At 39.2% G+C, this 23,532-nt stretch overlaps 1 protein-coding gene across 3 annotated transcripts in view; it reads left to right on the top strand.

Annotated features, from left to right (window-relative positions):
- DOCK4 (dedicator of cytokinesis 4) overlaps positions 1 to 23,532 on the top strand; it is a 477,735-nt gene that overhangs the window by 200,930 nt on the left and 253,273 nt on the right. For all 3 annotated transcript variants that reach the window (XM_027539557.1, XM_027539555.1, XM_027539556.1), the window contains exons 4-7: positions 1,678 to 1,733; positions 6,466 to 6,562; positions 12,943 to 13,091; positions 17,021 to 17,105. In XM_027539557.1, the coding sequence (XP_027395358.1) occupies positions 1,678 to 1,733; positions 6,466 to 6,562; positions 12,943 to 13,091; positions 17,021 to 17,105 (387 nt within the window). The remainder of the gene's footprint in view (positions 1 to 1,677; positions 1,734 to 6,465; positions 6,563 to 12,942; positions 13,092 to 17,020; positions 17,106 to 23,532) is intronic.

The following is a 23,532-nucleotide window of genomic DNA, read 5'->3' as shown; positions in this document are numbered from 1 at the left end:
AGCTAAATTAAAATTCAGGCAGCAGAAATATATATTCCAAAAGAAATAATGAATAGAGGTATTTAATCTTTGTTTTCTGTGATATCATTTGTGAAAGTTGATGTGGAGAGTGGTTTATTTTAGGTATGTTATGAGTCCCTTTAGGTGTGAGGAGGTGAAATGTGGGAGAATCAAATTATAAAGAGTCCGTCTTTCTTACCATTCCAGACAAAAACTAAGACTCATTATCAGTTATATATTTATATAAATCCTGAGGAATTATAGTAGGAAGTAATATGAGTTTTCTTTTACCTTTCCTTTGTGCAGTTTATGATGTTAACACTAATCCTTACTTCTATATTTTTCAACTTTGTTCCTATCTTCCCATCTTTACCCATGCTACCCACATTCACTAATATTTTCTTACATGCCATGTTCATTTTTTGGTTTAATTCTGGTTTTCTAAGGATTGTAGATAAGAAAGTGTGTCACTTCTCATTTCCAAAATATGTTATCTAATCTATTTTGCCTGCATTTCTGTTTAAGTATACCTTTTTTCCTGGATCATCCAACTGTGTTAATTACTTTATTTCATTTATTTTAGGTCATTCTAAAGGATAGTCTATACTTTAGCTCTCATTTAAAGTTATTTTTGGACATCTGCGGGCACATGCATATGTAACTTCAATATTTTTCATTTAGAACATACTTTAAAAAGTGTTAAGATTTTTTGCTTCTATTTCTCTTCTAAAGAACCTCAATTTCTGACTTCTTGTTAATTCCAATAATTACTCTAATTTGCTATTCCTACCATATTGAGGTAAATTTAAATTCCAAAGGAAAAAAATGGTGTTTTTTTTTTTTTAAAAACCTATGCCTATTTACTACTGTTGTATATACAGAGCTTGCTAGTTAAATTTTATGTTATCCTTGGACCCACAGTGGTGATAATGTATTCAAATGACATTTGTTTTTCCTAAATATTTAATTGAATTTTCCCTTTAATTGTACATAAAAAATCATTCAGAGAATATTGTCATTTAATGGATAATAAAATTGCTCTTTTTAAAATTTTTTTTTCAATTTCTCATTTAGAACAAAGGAACCATTTCCTTGCCCTAGCCTTTCCCTACAATAAAGAGCTTTAAGCTGGCTTGTCTTCTTTTGTTTAATTTTTGTTCCATCAGAATGGCAGCCCGGTGATGATTTGCTGCTATGTTTTCATTAAGGATCATTCTTAAACATGTAATATACGTACTGTTTCTAAATTCATAGTAGTGGTATTTTTTTAGTATGTATTTTCAAATAGACACATGAATAGTTTGAAGAGAAGAAAAAGAACTACAACCAAAATAAGCAAACTAAAACCCCTTTTTTCAAAACTGCAATATTAAAAAAATTTATTTAACATGCTTTCCATATAGAACTCTTGAAAATACAAAAAATTTCTGTTATATAGAATATATTTTTGAGTGGGATTTAATGTTTTGATTATCTCTAAAGTATCTCTAAATTTGTAAACTGATAAATATTCAAAATAAAATTACTGGTTCTAAGCTACAGTGGATTTCACCTAGAGAATGTGTTAGAGATTTCATCTTCCTGGTATTGTTATAGTTGTGTGGTGATATTTTATATATATGACTTCTGAAATTTATTCTGCTGTAATAGACATAACCTTCACATTTTCTCTTCCAGGGTATATTTCCTTCCAGCTACGTTCACTTGAAAAATGCCTGTGTAAAGAACAAAGGGTAAGAAATAAATTTTATTGATGGAGAGTTTTCACACAATCATTGCCTATTTTGGAATTTGAAAGACTTATTGTCTTGAAAAAATGAATCGATTCTTGCCATTGTTTGTGTTGTTAGATAAAAGACAGATGACATTAAGGCAGTTTGTGGAGAAAATGAAAGAACCACATCTGTATGTTGGACAGCAGTACAATCTAGGGCACTGGAGGTCTCTCATTGCCTGGAAATTGTGGAATCTACCTAATCTTAAACAAAAGGAGTTGGTTCTTCTTGGTTTCCTGTTGTGTAGGGAAGCAAGCAGTCATAGCCATCACATGCTGAGTCATATCTCAACCCAGGAATTTCCTAGATTCACTACTGATCATAAGTAGCTGAGTCTGCCATTATTTTCCTAATTGGGCTTAAAAACATATCCTTGTGTGTTATTGTTATTATTCAGTCGCTAAGTCCTGTCTGACTCTTTGAAACCCCATGAACTGCAGTGCGCCAGGCTCCTCTGTCTCCCATGATCTCCCAGAGTTTGCTCAAATTCATGTCCATTGAGTGGGTGATGTTATCCAACCATCTCATCCTCTGCCAACCCCTTCTCCTTTTGTCTTCAGTCTCTCCCAGAATCAGGGTCTTTTCCCATGAGTCGTCTCTTGACATCAGGTAGCCAAAGTATTGGAGCTTCAGCTGATGCTGAGCTTCAGCATCAGTCCTTCCAATGAATATTCAGGGTTGATTTCCCTTAAGATGGACTGGTCTGATCTCCTTGTAGTCCAAGGGACTCTCAAGAGCCTTCTCCATCACCACGATTCCAAAGCATCAGTTCTTCAGTGCTCAGTCTTCTTTATGGCCCAACTCTCACAACCATACATCACTACTGGAAAAACCACAGCTTTGACTTCTGTTGGCAAAGTGACATCTCTGCTTTTTAATATACTGTCTAAGTTTGTCACAACTTTCCTTCCAAGGATCAAGCATCTCTTAATGGGTCCAGTCACTGTCTGCAGTGATTTTGGAGCCCCCCAAAATATAATCTGTCACTGTTTCCAGTTTTTCTCCATCTATTTGCCATGAAGTGATGGGACCAGTGTTGAGTTTTAAGCCAGCATTTTCATTCTCCTCTTTCACTCTTATCAAGAAACTCTTTCGTTCCTCTTCACTTTCTTCCATTAGAATGGTATCATCTACATATCTGAGGTTGTTGATATTTCTCCTGGCAGGCTTGATTCCAGCTTGTGACTCATCCAGCCTGGCATTTTGCTTGATGTACTTTGCATATAAGTTAAACAAGCAGGGTGACAATATACATCCTTGAGGTACTCTTTTCCCCATTTTGAACCAGTCCATTGTTCTATGTCAGGTTCTAACTGTTGCTTCTTGACCTGCATATAGGTTTCTCAGGAGACAGGCACGGTGGTCGGGTATTCCCATCTCTTGAAGAATTTTCCACAGTTTGCTGTGATCCACACAGTCAAAGGCTTTAGTGTAGTCAGTGAGGCAGACAATGTTTTTCTGGAATTCTCTTGCTTTCTCTGTGATCCAGTGAATGTTGACAATTTGATCTCTGGTTCCTCTGCCTTTTCTAAACCCATCTTGTACATCTGGAAGTTCTCAATGCACATACTACTGAAGTCTAGCTTGAAGGATTTTGAATATAACCTTGCTAGCATGTAAAATAAGTGCAATTGTCTGGTAGTTTAAACATTCTTTGCCACTGCCCTTCTTTGGGTTTTGAATGAAAACTGACCATTTTTAGTCCTGTGGCCACTGCTGAGTTTTCCAAATTTGCTAACATATAAGTGCAGCACTCTAACAGCATCATCTTTTAGGATTTGAAATAGCTCAATTGGAATTCTATCATCTCTACTAGCTCTGCTTATAGTAATACTTCCTAAGGCCCACTTAACTTCACATTCCAGGATGTCTGGCTTTAGGTGAGTGACGATACCATCATGGTTATCCTAGTCATTAAGACCTTTTTTGATAGTAGTAGTAGTCAGTCAGTTCAGTTGCTCAGTCGTGTCCGACTCTTTGCGACCCCATGAACTTAAAGTATTAGATTGAAAATATATTTCTAATACTAATAATTGCCACTACTATTAACTCTTTTAATGAATGTGTGTCCTTCAGAAATGTTGTGCAGATATAACCCACCAGAAGTGAGTCAAGCAGAGTTATCAGTCCTTTTGGAGTTCTCCAACCAGTGTCTATCCAGCCCTCCTCAAGTAAACCAAGGGACCGTCCAGAAAACACATGCTTACTCTTTGTTCTGACCTTTCTGGCCTAGTGATCTGGGTCTTTCTACCCTGTCCCTTAAAGGAACCACCTGGGCCAACCCCTGCAGCCAGTCTCTTTGCTGCCTTTGCCCCAAACCCAACCCTGATCCTAAAAACCCTCCAGAGCAGAGAGCCACCCTGCCCCCATCCTACATGTAGACTGACGAAGAGAAAATAGACAGCATGCTAGCAAAGATGATGTCAAGCATCCCTCGTGTAGTTTAAGTCCTCCCTCTCTGAAAATGTGTTGTGGTGGGACATAGTTTTAATTGAAATAAGTACCTTGTTTGTTTGTCCTGGTCAGTAACTGGCAGGCATGAATATCTGGCTCCCTTGATTCTGAAGAAGTTTAAAGATGGATAAAATTGTCTCAAAATTTGGTCCTGTTAGTTTAAGACTTGGTGTGGGTTCGACACCTGACACAGGGCATGATGAGCATTATACAGCAAGAGAACCTCAGGGTAGAACCAAAGTTTATTTTCTTAAATTAAAAAAAGTTAGAATTGATGGAGACTTGAGGTTCTAGGACCGTTAACTGGAAGAAAAACTTTAACCTGAAAACATTCAAGAACATGTATTGCCAGATGATTGCTTTCCCAGAGAGCAATCTCTTTAGGCTTTTGATGTTGCCTGTCTTATTTTAAGGGGATTAGCAGACTGATGGCCCACCAGGACAAAATAACTGCAATGTACATCTCAGAATAACTCAACAGAATATAATTTCAGGGGCAGCTACTTATGCCAGACCGTTTGAATGTTGATTTTGGTATAATTAAGAGGAAACAGCTGCCTCACCAAAAATGGCAATTTTGTGCTTCTTAAAAATGTACATTTTGGTTGAGCAAACCCCAGACCAACTTCCCACAGACTAAATTGCCTTTATATTCTTTCTTGGGTCTCAGAGCAGTGCAAAACTGATGGGGGTGCGAGGTGGGGGTCCTTTAATTATAGTTTGTGAATGGTGAGGTCACTTCTTTGTAGTTTAATTCTTGCTGTGGGCATGTCAGTTTTTAAATGTTAAGTAGGTTGTTGAGTTTTCTTGGGAATTCATTGTTCCTGCCCAGACTTTGTGTTCTATCATTTTATAATGTCTGTCTCTAAATACTCATCATTTAAATTGCAACAGCTGCTTGAAAAGCAAAATAAATGCACTACCATTTGAAAATGTCAATTATGTAGACTTGATAAAAGGTTCTGTATATGTCAAAGTTCATATATTACTGTTTACTTTTATTTCTGGTTTTACATCTTCAACTATGTTTAAGCTCTAGAAAGAAGTAAAATATTCACAGGGTATTTTAGCAGCAGTATGAAATGAGGCTTTGTTGGTGAAGAAATCAAGGCAAGATTTTAATTCCCATACTTGCCGAGAAAACTTTACAAAAGACAATTATGTACACTTTGGACTTAACATCAAGAAGGAACACATAACAGTTAATAGCCTCATGATAAGAAATAAAAATTTCCCTTGATCATCTGCTGAGCACTGAATATTGTCCTTAGAAAAAGATACTCAAATGAAGAAGATAATCCCCCTCAGTATAGTCAATTAGCATTCTTTTGGGAAGTAGAATTAAAGGCACTTACCCATTTTAACCTGCACAGAAATGAAGAATTTAGAAAAAAGAAATGAGAGATGAAAAAATAAAGGTTATTATATGTCAAACATAGGATGCAGAAGACAAATTCAATCTGGTTTTTTCTCTCCATCTCCTTATATATATTCTCAACATCAGGACCACCATAGATACCCTGCTAATATTGGTATGAATATTTTCCAAGTATAGTTTCTGACACACAGAAAAGAAATAGAAGGAATATATTGCCCTAATCATGGAGAGGAGCATTCTGCAATGGATATTCAAATACCTGTGATGTCTTCTGAGATGCGTGACAACATTACTGATACCAGTAATCGTTTTTCATGGTCCTGTTTGGAAGTAATAAAAATGAGGTGTTAATGAGATCAAGTGAGTATTCAGTCAGTACCTCAGTGTCTAGTTGTTTATAATACTGAGTGAGTTTGGCTGTTTGCGGCCATCATATCACGATCATTGAATGAGCCTTTCACTTTCTTTGAGCCCAATGGCCATAGCGCTTGGAAGGCAAGAGCCATCTCACAGTCTAGATGGCCTGGTAACCTCAGGTTACATACAAGGACTTTTGGGCTTGGAGAATTTGAGTGAGTTGCTGTTCAGAGATCAAACTGTGCCTGGAGCACAACCTCGCTGGTAGTGTTGCTTCACCACACTGCTTAAACTTTGATCTAGGTGAAGTGCTTGGTCATTCTGGTGTTGTCCTGCCATAACCCACATCACATTCCTCACACAAGTTCATATTCAGATCCTGGTTTCTGTTTGCAGAACCAAAAATAACTAGGCAGCTTCCTTTCCTAGTTGGTCTTTTAGAATATTTAAAAGATTACTGTCTATGTCATTTGCATATATACTTGTTGTTCAATTTCACAGACAATTTGAAATGGTTATTCCCACTGAAGACTCTGTGATCACAGAAATGACATCAACATTAAGAGACTGGGGAACTATGTGGAAACAACTCTATGTGGTACGTAACTTTTTAATGGTATCGTTTTTTCAGTAGAGAATTGTTTCAAGAAATATCTAAACAGGGGTGAGTGTCAACTAGTATTTGAGAACCTGCTGTAAGTCACTCCCACTCCTCCGGGAATCAGGGATAGAGAGCTTAATACAACATAGTCTGACTTTTATTCCTGTGTCCATCCAGCATGGATTTTCTAAGTTCTTTTTCAAGCTGTATGAAAGTAAAAAATTACTTTCCTGGCATCTAATCAAATAGGATCATTTACATGGAACCTAGATTTAGGCTTTCTGAATAATTTTAATTGTCACAGAGAAATAAGCTTTTTTTCAATATAATTTTCATAATGGTGACATTCAATTATATTCTAATTCTCTGTACATTGCTCAGGTATACTAAAAATGATAGGCTATTTAGAATCAATGAGAAGATTCTAGAACTACAAGAGAAAGGAATGTTTCTTGGGAAAAAAAGGAGTCAGTGTTTTGGGTATATACGTATATATATGGCTTTCCAGGTGGTGCTAGTGGTAAAGAACCTGCTTGCCAGTGCAGGAGACATGAAAGTTGCAGCTTCGATCCCTGTGTCAGAAAGATCCCCTGGAGGAGGGCGTGGCAATCCACTCCAGTGTTCTTGCCTAAAGAATGCCATGGACAGAGGAGCCTGGCAGGCTACAATTCACAGGGTCACAAACAGTCGAACACGACTGAAGCAACTTAGCACGCACACGAACACGTACCTATTTACATATTATACTTACTGAGAACCTTCTGTGTTGCAAACCCTGTAAGAACTACTCTATATGTAGTATCTTATTTAAGCCTTACAACCACTCAAGGAAATAAAGACTATGATCATCCCTAGCTTACAAATGAAGAAAATGAGAGTGAAGTACTTACTGGAGGCCAAGCAGTTGAAAAATGACTATGACTAAGCTGGGATTCACATGTAAATCTAGCGCCCTCACTGAACCACTGTCTGGGGAATTGGGGGTGATGTTTGGGGAAAGATGAGTTTATTTCTTCTTTGATTTTCAAAGGAATTTAGAGAACAGCTTAGTCATTTGAAGGGATGTGCTCAAAATACAAAGGTGTACTTATCCTGACAACTCGATTTGAAATAGCCTGTCAAAGAGAAGAATCCAAATTAGTGAGGGACATGGACAAAGAATGACCATTTTTATTTTCCGCTCCATAGAAAATGCAATAGAATATTTCATTGAGGCAAGAAAATCTTTAAAAGTCACTAATAAAAACCCATTTGATGTTGGATTTCTCTGACCATGCCCTCCCGGAGCTGGTGGCTTTAGGGCTCACTACTAAAATCCACAAGATGATCTTAGATGAAACGCGGCATCTAGACTTTGCTGGGGTGCAGTAAATGCGCTGTCAGGATAACTGAACTTGGGCTCTGGGCTGGGAGAGTACAAAGGAAATGCAGATCTCCTTAGATTTTAAACATTTGTCTTGGAAAGAATAAAATCCAAGTATTATTTCACTTAATATTGCACGACATTAAGATGAAAATTAAAACTGAAATGTGCAAATCGCTGCATCCTAAATACCCACCATAAAGATAATGACAATGTAAGTGTGAACCATTAATTGAGCTAAAGCATGAGCACTTTCCCTTTTATGTAGCTGCTAGTGAGAATCAAAGTTGAATTCCTCTTGATTCTGCCTTATCTAGCTATTTTTACCTGCTTTTGAGGCTGCGAGCATCTATTTTGGGGACTACTTGATTGGCTTGAAAATCTATGTGTTGTAAGCTCTTAGAGTAACTTCCTCACCTCCTACCATCCTGAGTGATGGAGATAAATGATTATTTCAAAGTTTCTTTGAAGACTAGAATAATAGTTCTCTTAGGAACAAATACAAAATTTAACCTGGAGATACTAGATTTTTAACCTTGAGAATTTGGCTGACTTGGGTCTGTTGGACCTTTTGGTTTTTCTTTTCTTAATATAAATGTTTTTGTTAAATGTTTTGGTTCAAGTTCATGCATAAGTGTATCGGGATGCTGTCCATGGTCTTCCCTAATAGCTTTAAGGTGCCTAGCGTCTCCACTGGAAGGTGTTTGATGAGCTACTCATATGTTGTCAGTGGTAACCAGTATATGAGATATACTTTATTTTAATATAACGTAGAACATTTAGAATTAAAAAAAAAACACATGGTAGATGCTCAAGAAGTGCTATTTGCTTTTTTCAGTACATTGGTCATGGTCTAAATAATGTCCTTTAAAGTATCACTTAATAAAATAGCAGTAACAACTAAAACTGTAGGTGAAATACAGGTCATCTTCTCCCAAGTACCTTTGTGCAGGCCTTCAGCAGGGTATTGCACAGCTCTCTTCCCTGCATCTTTACCAGGTAGTTTTTATTCTCAAATCTCATCAGAGATAATCTATCTAGGGTCACAAGCTAAGTAGGAAAACCTGGCTGTAAATTGTCTGCTGCTCCAAAATTTATATTATTTCCATCTTGAGGCAAATCAAAACTTGCTCATTCTCTATAATGCTAAAATACTTATAGTTCATTTTTTGTAGATAAATGCTGCAGAAGTTTTCTGATATATTGTAAAAATGGTCATGTATTTTTCTATTTTAAGTGTTTAATATTGTACCCTGCCTCTTTCATTGAACATTAAATTAAAAGCATTTTTCATGTTTCCTGAAGAGTCTTCATAACTATCCATTTTTTTAACATCTAGTTTTTAAAGAGGCATCATTTTCTGACTAGCTATCAAAACAGTTATGTACTGTTTTCATGCATTACTGGGGAGGGTGCTGCAGTATGTCACTGTTCTGGCCACCCCTTTCTGAAAGGGAGAGCAGACCGACTGGTTTTTTTTTTTTGTGAATCCAACTTCTTCTCAGCTCAGTGTGCTCTTGAACTTAAGTGCTAGAGGTGACATTATTAGGAAATCAAGCCCATCCCTCTGGACAACATCAGAACAACTTCCCCAAAAGCAAGACAGGTGCCCTTCACATGGTGGTGGTCATGTTAAGCAGGAGTTGGCTGTCTCCCTGCCACATGAGATTTGGCTTGTATTATATCTTCCTTAGGTAAGTAATTTCTTTGACTACTTGAGTGGACTCTTCCTTCTGCCCATGGAGTTCCTCTAGTTTCTTTTGAGTTTCAATTTTTAAATTAATTTTAATTGAAGTATAGTTGATTTGCAATGTGTTAGTTTTAGGTGAAGATCAGAGTGGTTCAGTTATACATATACATATATATATATATATATATGTGTTTGTGTGTGTCTGTATATATGTATGTGTATATATGAAAGTGAAACTGTTAGTTGCTCAGTCATGTCCAACTCTTTGTAACCCCTTGGACTGTAGCCCACCAAGCTCCTCTGTCCATGGAATTCTCCAGGCAAGAATACTGGAATGGGTTGCCATCCCCTTCTCCAGGGGATCTTCCTGACCCAGGAATGGAACCCAGGTCTCCCACATTGCAGGCAGATTCTTTACCATTTGAGCCCATCAGGGAAGTTTGTGTGTATGTGTGTGTATTATTTTCAGATTATTTTTCACTATAGATTATTATAAGATACTAAACATAGTTTGTGCACTATACAGCTATAGTTCCCTATGCTGCACAGTTCCCTTATTGTTTATCTGTTTTATATATAGTAGTATGTGTCTGCTATCCCCAAACTCCTCATTTACCCACGCTTTCCCCTTTGATAACAGTGTTTGTTTTCTATGTCTGTGTCTTTCTGTTTTATAAATAAGTTCATTTGTATCATTTTTTTAGATTCAATGTATGATTGATATCATATGATATTTGTCTTCATCTGGCTTCCTTCCCTTAATATGATAATCCCTAGGTCCGTTCTCAAGTTTTTCTTGATCTCCCCTGCTTATTCTCTTATATGATCTAAACAGACTGCACCTCTCAAGATTCCCTAAAGTGAAAGTGAAAGTGAAGTCGCTCAGTCGTGTCCGACTCATCGCGACCCCGTGGACTGTAGCCCACCAGGCTCCTCTGTCCATGGGATTCTCCAGGCAAGAATACTGGAGTGGGTTGCCATTTCCTTCTCCAGGGGATCTTCCCAACCCAGGGATCAAACTTAGGTCTCCTGCATTGCAGGCAGACACTTTAACCTCTGAGCCACCAGGGAAGCCCAAAGCTCCTTGAAATCAAGGTGTTTCTTCCTTCATTCTCCAGCTGCTGGGACTACACAGGGCAGTCTCAGCCACTGTGGTTGGAACTCACATCAGGTGAAGAACACAGGCATTGACCAGTGACTTACAGTAGTATTGCATTACAGCACTCTTGTAATGACTTGTATGGGAGTGTATAACACGAGGAAAGAGTGAGAGGTCGTAGAAGAACAGGCTCAAGAGAGTGCTATAGGAGTTGAGAGCAAGATTACGTCTAGCTCAGAGAATAAGGGATGGTGTCATGGAGAATGTTTCTTGCTCAACTGGCACATTGTCTAACCTACTCAGTTCCCCAGAACACTTCTAGTCACCAAGCATCAATGAAGCAGAAGATCCATCTCCACTTTTTTTTTTTCCCTAAAGAATGTTATGACCCAGAGGGATGATATGGGGAGGGAGGTGGGACGGGGGTTCAGGATGGGGAACACGTGTACACCTGTGGCGGATGCATGTTGATGTATGGCAAAACCAATACAATATTGTAAAGTAAAAAAAAAAAAAAAAATGTTATGACTAGACAGAATTTGGTATTTTTGGCAGCTTATCTCTGTAGAGGACTTCTGGTAAATGATAATCTCAATACTTTCATACCATTATTCATATAGCCTATTAATAGTTTTCATAGAAAGTGAAAGCATAGCTTCTGCTTAAGAAAGATGAAGAGTTAATGAAAGGTGAAATACTTACCAAAGGCTTACCCTAAATATCTGTGGGTAAGAGACATACACCTAGATTTTGATAAAGATTCAGTATTTATTAAAGGATCTGGATTTAAGTTTATAAGTTTATTCTGGATCAAAAGTGTAATGATAACACCACTAGTAACACCTGATACTTACATGGTATTTATTGTGGGTCAAACATCGTTCTCAGAGTTTTAATATACAAAGTCATCAATCTTCATAACAAGCCTATGAGATAAGTCCTATGATAGCCACTCTGCAGATAGGAAAACAAGCTCCATGAGGTTGATACATTGCCACAGGTGTTTAGCCAGTGAAGGGCCAAATTAGAATGCAGAGTGAGGTAGTTCATGTTTCAAGTCTGTGCTCTTAATCACTGTCTTATCTGGCTCTCTTCACAAATGTTATCTCTAATAACCTTCCATGTGCGTGTTTCACAGATGACAAAAGCCATACTCAAAGCCTATAAAACTAGTTAAGTGGCAAAACCAAGATTTGAAGCCAGGAGTTGAACCAATCTTCTTTCCAACTAATCGTCCTCGCTTGATGAATTTCACAAGAGGTTAGCTTGAATTTACCCGAAAATTTAATAAGTTAGAAAGAAAACATTTTTTTAAAGTCTAAATACTGGCCAGATGCTAGCAGTGAAAATTTATCAATGAATGAGCGTTAGAGTCCTATATGTACCCAGCTTCTGATGGGAAACAGTAAAGCATCAAGACCAACACACAAGAAGTAATTCAAAAATAAGATTTTCCTTTGAATTGGCTTTCATTACATGCAGCCATACTTCAGAGAAGGGAGAAAAGCATGTGAGCAAGAGCTGTCAGGGACGATTTCCTGAGGCAGGTGGAAGTCAGCTGTAGCCTTGAAGGACAGTAGAATTGGAGGGAGCTAAAGAAAGAGACGGAGAAGGCGATGGCACCCCACTCCAGTACTCTTGCCTGGAAAATCCCATGGACGGGGGAGCCTGGTAGGCTGTAGTCCAGGGGGTCGCTAGGAGTCGGACACAACTGAGCGACTTCACTTTCACTTTTTACTTTCATGCATTGGAGAAGGAAATGGCAACCCGCTCCAGTGTTCTTGCTTGGAGAATCCCAGGGACAGGGGAGCCTGGTGGGCTGCCATCTATGGGGTCGCACAGAGTCGGACATGACTGAAGTGACTTAGCAGCAGCAAAGAAAGAGAGGATTTGAGGTGGAAAGGGAAGTAGAGAATGTGAAGTCAGAGATCAGGCCAAACTCAGGTGTGGAGATGTCATCAGGATCTTGTGATATGATGTGTGTTTTGGGGAGCCTGAGAAGCGAAGTTGGATTTGGATTCTTGAGCAGGAGAGCAGCATTGTGAAACAGGATGAAAGGGTGTAGGGAAGTGAGTACGTTTTAGGACCCGAGGAGAGAGTTAATGCAAAGTCTGTCTTCAGAGTGCCCAGCACATAGAGGGTAAATGGGACTCGCCCTCTGCTCTCTGTGGTTACCCCGTGTCCAGTGTCTGACTGCTGAATCTCCACATTTGCGTGTTTCCTAGAGAAATGAAGGTGATCTCTTCCACCGCCTGTGGCATATCATGAATGAAATCCTGGATCTGCGGCGGCAGGTGTTGGTGGGGCACCTCACCCATGACCGGATGAAAGACGTGAAGCGCCACATCACCGCCCGCCTGGACTGGGGCAACGAGTGAGTACCCGCCACCGCAGGGATGAGCTCTGGTGGGTGCACACGAGGGTGTGACTGCAACAGAGGTGTGAGCCACCGTGTGCTCATATCTCTGGAAAACACCAGAGGAAGCTTTTCCAGTTTTCTCCTTTGGGGGGCTTAGTGCAGACTGTCACTGATAGAGCTGACAACCGCATCTTCTAGGGCTGGTATGGGTCCCAGGATGTTGTCAGTTCTCAACTGCCCTGTGTGGTCTGACAGTGGGCACATGCTCAGGAAATACAAAATGTTCACTGGGGTCAGTCAGATATGTAACTTCCACTGAGAGTATTACTACTGTGTGCTCAGTCGTGTCTGACTCTTTGCAACCCCATGGACTGAAGCCCACCAGGCTTCCCTGTCCATGGACTTTTCCAGGCAAGAATACTGGAGTGGATTGCCATTTCCTTCTCCACATTGTTTCAAAAAGGCTTTAGGTTTGACATGCATTTTTCTTTCTAAATACATCCCTCTTTTCTGTTGTAGTAATAGATTGTTGATGTTATGTGGAGGGAGATAGCTTCTGTTAAAAGTCTTAGGGGCAGGTATCCTGGGTGGTGGTGGGGAAAGGGTGAGGGGTGGCTTTCCTTACTGCCCTGATTCTGCCTGTGCATATGTGTTAGTGTCTTTTGAGGAGCTGCTTGGGAAAACTTGATAAAAAACTGATCTTGACCAAGATTTGCTCTTAAAAAAAAAAGAAAAAAGACATAACTGACTAATCTAAAATACTAACCAAGTACTTTAAATACTAAATCTAGTAATTTAAAGCAGTGATTGAGGCTGATATTGTGCTAAATATGAATGTTAATGTATTGGTGAGAAATTAGAATAAGCCAACTTAGACTATGATGTTAGGCTTATGGGGGCTCAAGCGTAGGAAGATAAGTGGTCCCTTGGTATCCTATAAGGTCATAGCCTCCCTCTCTCCCCAAGTCCCCATTCACTGTTTGAACCTTCAGAGCATCTTCAGTTCAGTTGCTCAGTTGTGTCTGACTCTTTGCGACACCATGAACCACAGCAAGCCAGGCCTCCCTGTCCATCACCAACTCCTAGAGTTTACACAAACCCATATCCATCCAGTCGGTGATGCCATCCAGCCATCTCATCCTCTGTCGTCCCCTTCTCCTCCTGCACCCAATCCCTCCCAGCATCAGAGTCTTTTCCAATGAGTCAACTCTTCGCACGAGTTGGCCAAAGTACTGGAGTTTCAGCTTCAACATCAGTCCTTCCAATGAACTGATATCCTTTAGAATGGACTGGTTGGATCTCCCTGCAGCCCAAGAGACTCTCAAGAGTCTTCTCCAACACCAGAGTTCAAAAGCACCAATTCTTCAGCGCTCAGCTTTCTTTATAGTCCAGCTCTCACATTCATACATGACCACTGGAAAAACCATAGCCTTGACTAGATGGACCTTTATTGACAAAGTAACATCTAGTCTTTTTAATATGCTGTCTAGGTTGGTCAAAACTTTCCTTCCAAGGAGTAAGTGTTTTTTCATTTCATGGCTGCATTTACCATCTGTAGTGATTTTGGAGCCCCAAAAAATAAAGTCTGACACTCTTTCCACTGATTCCCCATCTATTTCCCATGAAGTGATGGGACCAGAATCATGATGCCATGATTCAGTTTTCCTAATGTTGAGCTTTAAGCCAACTTTTTCACTCTCCTCTTTCACTTTCATCAGCAGGCTCTTTAGTTCCTCTTCACTTTCTGCCATAAGGGTGGGGTCATCTGCGTTATCTGAGGTTATTGATGTTTCTCCCAGCAATCTTGATTCCGGCTTGTGTTTCTTCCAGTCCAGCGTTTCTCATGATGTACTCTGCATAGAAGTTAAATAAGCAGGGTGACAATATACAGCCTTGACATAGTCCTTTTCCTATTTGGAACCAGTTGTTGTTCAATGTCCAGTTCTAACTGTTGCTTTCTAACCTGCATACAGGTTTCTCAAGAGGCAGCTCAGGTGGTCTGGTATTCCTATCTGTTTCAGAATTTTCCACAATTTATTGTGATCCACACAGTTTATTGTGATCCTGTGTTGATCAGAGCATCTTAGAGCAACAGAAAAAAAGAAAAGCAGATAGGAAAGAAGAAGGCAGTAAAAGATACCACAGATGATTTTGCCTCTTACTGAATCTGGAAAAACCAATTTGAAATCAAGAGTAATGCTTCCTTTAAGTGTAGGATGTCACTTTATCAAAAGGCAGTTTTGATTCCTGCTAACATATATACTACAGGAGTGAAGTATATAACACATTTTAAACCTCTATCTTGTCCAGAGTCCTTCTGTTATTTCGCTGAGTGAGCTGTGCCATTCATCCTTTTATAGACAGTCAAGAGAGCAGCCCTAATTCATTAATCTTGGGGAGATTCATTCCTTGTGGGGAATCAAGGGCAGGGGTGGAATACAGCAAGACACTGAACTGGAAATTCTCCTCTTTTAAGATGTGAGGCAAATTCCTGAGCCCTCCTTGACTTCAGTTTCTTTGCTTGTCGCTTGTCAAAGGAATAAGTTGAGCCAGAAGAGATCTAAGGCCTCGTCCACTCCAGACCAATGTGATTCACAGCACGGAGCGCTTCCTGAGAGATGGGATATGCCAGCCATGTGCAGGGAGCCTCCAGTCTCACTGTGTGTAATGGTGTGGCCCTTTGAGGGGTAGATCTGAAGACTGTTTGACCATGACTTAGGCTGCCCATCTTTCATGTTTTGAATGTTTTTGAATGTTTTTCCTTTTTGTTTTGAAAAAAACTTGGTTGTCTGAATCATGTTGGGCCTTAGTCATCATGCCAGTCCTCCTTTAAAAGACTAGTTTGTAAATAGGAAGAAAGTTGGATGAAGTTAGCTTATCAAAAATAGCTTAGAAATACAGAGCAGGCAAGAAGATGATACTTTTTCAGTTTTAGGAAGGAAGATAATGACATAAGGAAGGGAAAAGAGGGAAAAACATTAATTATGACTGAATCATGGCTCAGTTTTGACTCATGTAAGTTCCAGCTTATGCTTTGGGCAATTCTATGGCTGATTTATGGTAAGTTGGTAAAACATGGATGTATGAAAATGAGCAATATAATTTATTTAGATCATCCTCAAATTCATGCATTTTCAGAGGTCTGATTTTGCTTTCTTTGAGTTTGACAACTTATTTAAAATGTCTTACAGTTTACAGATTGTGCATTTACTGTATTCCTTTAAATATAGTTTTCTTACTGAAAGGGAAAACAAAAGTGGAGGAAGCTTGGGAGAAGGAGGAGATAGTCATCTCATTCCCTATCAGGGCCATCAGAAGAAGTGTTCTTGCCTGAAAGCCTCAAACAGAGTTACAACAATGGCATTCTCCATTCTCCATAGAGCCCTGTGCTGTCCTCTGACTTTCCTGTGATGATGCTGGTGGAGGGAGAATCAATTCATTCTTCCTTCCTGATGCCCCAGAGCAGTTCAGTGACTGTGTTAGCATAAAACCAACCTCTGGTGCCAGGTCAAATCCTCAAGGTCAGGCTTCCCTCTCCTCAACTCTGTGTTCTAGAACAAAATGATGTCTATGTCTAGTTTCCAGGCCAGCACAACGAGGAAGTGTTTCTGTGGTAATAGTTTGCAGGGTGCTAAAGGCTCCCCACTCTGTAGAACCAAGGCCCCCAGTGGCAAAAGCACTACACCAAGAGGGCCGGCCCATCCCCACCCCATCCCTGTTTCCTCGCCTTTGTAATCTTCTGTTTCTCAAGTTATACCCAGTGTTCAGCCTCCTTACTTAGTCCGAGCACTGCAAAGGGTTAATATAAGGTAAAGAGTTTGGGTGAGAGAAGCACAAAGGGTGATGTATTGAATGTTTTTTAGAGTGATACAGTAAAGATAATTATTTTAAATATATTCTGTTGAGGTGACTTTTCTTCCAAACATTTGCAATTTGTTCTCTAGACAACTGGGACTGGACCTGGTGCCTAGGAAAGAGTATGCGATGGTGGATCCAGAGGACATCAGCATTACTGAGCTCTACCGATTGGTAGGTATAGCAATCTGTGGCTCACAGTCTCACTGCTGATTTTCTGGTTTCCATGACACTTTTCATACTTGCTTGATTTTGTAAGAACAGGATGTTCCAGGTTTAATTTGGAGCAAGTAAAGAGAATTGAGAGCTGAGGTGACCCTGCCCCAAGTACAAAACTGAGATAATTTACCTGTCTCAGAATTACCTGACATTCCTACTGAGTCCTCAACTCCCAGGTACTAGGAAGTAAAGCCAAAGAAGTTTTAGGTTCTTTTCCTAAATCTCTGTACTTTGCCTGGACTAGTGAAATGCTCACAAGTTGTATATTTATCTGTCATGTATCAAGACATTGTTGTGTTTCCAGTCAGTGCTCATCAGCGTGTTAACTCCCTTCCATCCCATCTTATCACTACATGCACAGACTCCTGAAAGGGTCTCCTCCTTGGTCTCCAAATGCTGGTCTTAGCCCCCATCTCTCCGAGACCATTTCTGAGTACTGAAGCTTATTAATAATCATAAGATATTTGGTCATATCGCCCACCACGACACCACCCATGACTTGAGTTTTTACCTAGTTACATGATAGGTTACAGTCTAGTTGTTTACTTGGCATCTAGGTTCCCTGAATGATCCATCTGTCTTGTATTTTGCCTCCTATTCTTAATATTTGTATACAGTTTACCTAATCTCTTGTTATTCCCTGGTGGGGTAATGTTTCAGTCGCTGTCATCTTTCACTCTTGCAACCCCAGGCTCTGTAGTCTGCCAGGGCTCCTCTGTCCATGGGATGTCCCAGATAAGAATACTGGAATGGGTTGCTATTTCCTCTCTATGGTCTTCCTGACCCAGGGATCAGACCTGGGTCTTATTCATTGCAGTGGGTTCTTTACCAACTGAGCCACCAGGGAAGTCCCTGTTATTCACTAAGCTCTTTTAAAACCTCAAATCAAAGAAAATTGTGGCTGGAAAGACATTCAGTCATCATCCCAGGTGTAATTTTGCTTTGCTTTAGTTACTGCTGTATCTTTCCATAATGTTCCAAGGAGGAATGACTGTGGTCAACAGTGGATTCCTTTTGGAATATCCTGCCTCTTTGGAGGTAGCTTCCCAAATTTATAACATTCTTCATAGAATCGCAGATTATTCTTGACCTGAGATTATCTGAAAAACATGAGAAAAAAATCATTCGTAAATCCAATATGCATATGTCTCATTTGATAAAGTGATTTTTAATACCACATTCAGTTTTTTTTCCTTTGTCATCAATCTGTTCAGATTATTTAATGCTCATTATGTCAGCTGGAATAAATTCTTTTTCTGTGAAGAATTTCCTTTACATTGAGCTTCTTGAGAGCGGTGTTTCATGCTGCACCCCTCTGTGATATTAGTGCTAAGTGGAGTGTCAAGTACAGAGCAAAAACACAGTTAAAGAGTGGTTGGAGGGAGGAGGGCAGAGATGATTAAAAGTAAAGTTTAAAGTCATCACTAAGTCTTAGCTTATGTGTGTGTGTGTGTGTGTATATATATATATATATATATATATATATATATGTATATATATAACAAAATCACTAGAATTTGTCAGACACATCCTCTAATGGGATATTTTTATTATAGTTTATTTAACTATTGGGCATCAAATTTTGTCTCTCACTTTTGTTTTAATTTCTCAATCAATCTGAAGTTTCTTCAGAGTGAGCACCATGTCTTACCTCCCTTTGTTACGTCTGAAATCATCTCGTACAGTGCTTTGCACTCAGTAAGCAATCACTTAATGGTTTTGAAGTCATTATGATATTATGAGAAGACCATGGCTATAGATCAAAAAAACTAGATTTGAATTTCATCTCTTCCTTCTACCAGCTCTCTGATCTTGGACTTATTGCTCAATGTTTCAGAGCTTCAGTTTCTTCATTTATTAAATGGAGAAATCATTCTTATCATGTTTGTTTGGGAGATTAAATAAGACATGCATGTGAACTGCCTTTCCTTGACAGATAACATTTGCAAAGCACCTAAGCATTCAGTCAGTCTTCATTCTTTTCTCATCTTTATTTCATCCTTGTTAGAAAGGCATGGTGGCAAGAATAATTATTACCTTACGTGCTGTGTCTTTGGGGCTTCCCTGGTAGCTCAGCTGGTAAAGAACCCACCTGCAGTGCAAGAGACCCCACTTCAATTCCTGGGTTGGGAAGATCCACTGGAGAAGGGATAGGCTACCCACTCCAGTATTCTTGGGCTTCCCTGGTGGCTCAGCTAGTAAAGAATCAGCCTGCAATGCATGAGGCTGGGATTGATCCCTGGACTGGGAAGATCTCCTGGAGAAGAGAATTCCATGGACTGTATAGGCCATGGGGTCACAGAGAGTCAGACATGACTGAGTGAATTTTACTGTGCTACTTCTTAAAATTAGATTTGACTGCGTTCAATGAAATAAATAATAGAAGCTTAGACATGATAGAAATTTATTTCTCTTTGACAGTATACAAGCCCAGGTAGCAGGTCTTGGGCTTGTTTGTGGATTCATGATGTCAGAAGCAAAAAAAGGATCCTTTATCCAGGATGCTTCATAGTACAACATGGCTGCAAGAACTCTAGCCATTACATTGCTCTCCAACAGCAGGAAGGAGAATGATTTCTTTCAGTTGACTCAGCTACTTTATGAGCCCTTTTGGAAACCCCACACAATACTTGCCATTATATTTCTTTGGCTAGGGCATGATCACATCCCCATATTTAGTTAGGGATGTCAGATATTTGATAACCAACTAACAGTATCTGACAAAAATATGTTTTATTTTCCCAAGTTTGATTTTGTATGTATGTAATTTTATCTATCTGCTTTTTACTTAATGTCATCTATAGGATGAGAAATTTATTTCGTCTCTTTGGACATTCCAATTTCTTAGTTGTGGCTGCTGGGAGTGTTATGTTGATAGGATTCTGGGGTCTCATCTGGGCTGTGATGACTGACAGATGATAAGGATTTTTTTTTTTTTTTTTGTATTTTATAGCTCAGAACTTAGTTCACAGTCTTCATTTGTCAGAAACATTGTGATTTTAAATGAAATTGGGACAGTACTCCAGGAAACCTCGAATAATTATAAACTTCAGAAGGACATGTTTTTTCTCTAAGGCAGCTTCAAGTTCCTGTTTATGTCCTGGTGCAGCAGTAATCAGGTTGTCTGTAGCACTGGCCCTTTTCTCTATGTAAACATGACTGACTGTGCTGACTTCATCTAGGAGAGTGGGCAGGCACCACCACCAAATCCCGTGTGGCTGGGGGTGGGGTAGTGATTTATTGTCACTCATGCATCAAGGATCCTGTCATGGAGGTAAAATGCGCCAACACAGGACATTGGATTAATTGTTGCTACTTCTCTTCTTTTGCTGTGTCTTTGCCATGTCATATTTGAAACACAGGTGTTTGCATCTTACTAATTCCATATTGCATCATTAGAAAAAAAAAGAAAGTCTTGTTTTCTGTTTTTTGATAGCCTTGTTAGCAGATCTTTCTCACCTAATTGTGTTCATCTAAGCAGCGAAATGTGCTAAGCCTCACAGTGTTAACATATGTCCACTTGGTTTACTGCCAATGACCAGAGCTTGATCCTTCGGTAAATAAAAGAAGACCTTATTGGCTGGATTCTCTAGTTAATTTGTGCATAAGGAGAATCTTTTTAGGAAACTTTCTTTGTTTTTGTAAGATCACGTTAGCAGCTTGCTGTGTGATCCTTAGTGGGTAGGCCAGTGGTTATCGAACATAGAGTCCATTTGGCAATGTCTGTAGACAAGTTTTGATTGTCACAATTGGGGATGGTGTGGAGCAGGGGGTCAGGAGAGGTGCTACTGGCATCTGGTGGGTACATGCCAGAAGATGGTAAGCATCCCACAAAGCTCTCACAACACAGAATACCAGCCCCAATTATCAGTAGTGCTGAAGGTGAGAACCCTGGTATATATAGACAGTTCACCCAGTAATTGATGCATTGGTGAGCATCAAAAATTTGTATCACTTTATTAAGTCTTTGAATACATCTCTTTCTTTCCCCAAAGGTCTAGTTAAAATGTAATTACATTTAGAGTAACTGCTAAGTGCCTTTATAACTGTAAATTATTTCAGAGATAGATTTGTCTATTTCAGAGACAGAGCTTTGTTTCTGTGTTTTAACTATCAAATCATAGCTCTTGAAGTATGGACTTGCCTTTTTCATTTTGCTGTTGTAATAATATCTTCACAGAGATATTTTTAGCACTTCCCCAAAGTAGTAAATTACCAAAAGATAAACAAGTCCTCATAACCTACTCAAGTTCAAATCCATCTTAGGCTTGGAAACATTATAGGTGAGGGAAGAGAGGTAATTTCAGAGACCAAATGTTTCAAGGCAGTAATTATACAAAAGATGTAACAATACATTTTTCAATCTGCTAGTATTTGCATCTCTCTTCGCGTGATCTCAATCAGTGATTCTCAGCCCTCACTGCACATTAGAATCACCTGGGGAGCTTTTAAAACTTCTCCTCTCTGGACCCCCACCCCCTGGAAATTCTAATTTAATTGTTCTGGGATAAGACCTGGACATAAGTATTTTTTAAAAGCTCTCTTGGTGATTCTAAAGTGCAGCCAAGGTTGAGAACCACTGATCTAGATATATTGGATTCTCTGCATGAGTAAGGGAGCTAATTCTTCCGTTCAGTGTTTAGTGAATGTCATGATGGATGCTGGGAACTTTGCACTGTTTGAAGTAAAGAACATACATCTCCTAGTTCTTATATCTGTTTTTCCAGCTCTAACCTTTAGTAGTCACTCATTTCTTCATAGAAGTTTGTGCTTTGTTACCCTGAACTTTTAAGTAAATCAGTAAATAAATTAGCAATTTCAGAAAATAAAAACTACTTGAGAAACTAAAGAGATGGAGTTTTATGAATGTATGATGCTTCCTTTGCCCTGTTATAAAGAATATTTAAAGTGAAAAATAGAGCAACCATCATAGAAAAAAGAATTGTGCTCTTTTTCTCTATAGGAAGCTTTTTCTGGTAATTATGGCCAACACATACCACAATGTTGACCTCCACTTTAAAAGAAAATGCACTTACTCCTCACTTTTACAGAGGCGTGTTCAGTGTACCTGTTGAGTATACAACAATTATAGATATATTAATTGCATTTTTTAAGCTACTTACTTTTCAAGTGGTTCAGATTAAATGATAAAAGCATGAAAAAAATTCTGGTGATTTTATGTTGTTGCATTTATAACTGTAAATGTAAATAGCATTTTTTGCATTCAAATCTTGGTTAGTTAATCATTAGTGTTTGAACTATACTTAGAAACATTAAAAGGTGGCTGAGGTAGACATAGAGTTTTGTACCTTAACTTCAAGCAAAGATATGACTCCTTTGGAGTTAAGCACCAAGCTTTTTCTTTCCTTCTTTCTTTTTCTCTTCCTTCCTTTCTTTCAACTGTCAAGTGATCCACAAGAAGTGCCCTCTTTAGTAGTCCGTTATGAAAGCAGTAATCGTCCCGGTCTTGGCACCTGTTCTGTTAGTACACCGCCTTTCTTTATGTCTGCCCTATGCTCTCACCCTGGGCCAGTTCTGCTCAGTGTGGTCCAAGAGCTGGCTGAATCATGAACTGTTTGTAACTGATCCAAGTAGAAAAATGGTGAGGAAATGTACAGAAGCCTTTATGACATTTTGACATTGCCATGGCATTTTGATTGTATTTTATGAAAATATCAACCTGCAGTAGATTAGAGGGGAAAACAGCCTGGTCCTTGACTGCAGGTAATTTGAGAAGCACTATCTAGATGGTTCATAATTCCTTCTCACCCTTTAGCTCTTAGTTAAAGTGTTGCTTTCCCAAGATGCCTTCTCTGACTGCTCAGACACAAGTCAGATCCTCCATTCATCATAGTTGCAGTTTTCTATCTGCGTGTGGGACAGTTTTGTTGATAGCTGTTGCCCCTAGTAGAAAAGCTCCACAAGGGCATAGGCTATTTCTGTGTTTACCCATCATCACATTCCCAGTGCTGGGCATGTTATAGACACATAACAAACATGCTAATAAATGATCATTTCCATGTTCTCACCCCTGGAACCCTGGGTGATTCCTTTCCTTCCTTAGCATGTGGGAACTCTTACTTCTGGTCCCACCTCTCATGTGTAGCCCAGGCTAGCTGTATTAAAAGAGAAACTAGAGATGGACACAGAGACTATTCCTGCCTTTAGACACTCACTGAGTTTTGTAGGTCTACCTCCCTGTATCTCCACATCAGGTTAGAAGCATTTTCATGTTCTCATGGTTGAATATCATTTGCCACTGCCTGTCTTGGAAAACTACCAAAACTTTAGTATAATTTAAAAGAACTTTTAATTATGAGAAAAGTGAAATCATAGCTACATTAACTCCCATCAGTGAAATGATCAGTTAGATTTTTAATTT

The sequence above is a fragment of the Bos indicus x Bos taurus genome, chromosome 4 (genome assembly GCF_003369695.1).
Source record: "Bos indicus x Bos taurus breed Angus x Brahman F1 hybrid chromosome 4, Bos_hybrid_MaternalHap_v2.0, whole genome shotgun sequence".
NCBI classification, from domain to species: domain Eukaryota; kingdom Metazoa; phylum Chordata; class Mammalia; order Artiodactyla; family Bovidae; genus Bos; species Bos indicus x Bos taurus.
The sequence above is the reverse complement of the archived record's forward strand: the minus strand, read 5'-3'. Positions and strand labels throughout refer to the sequence as shown.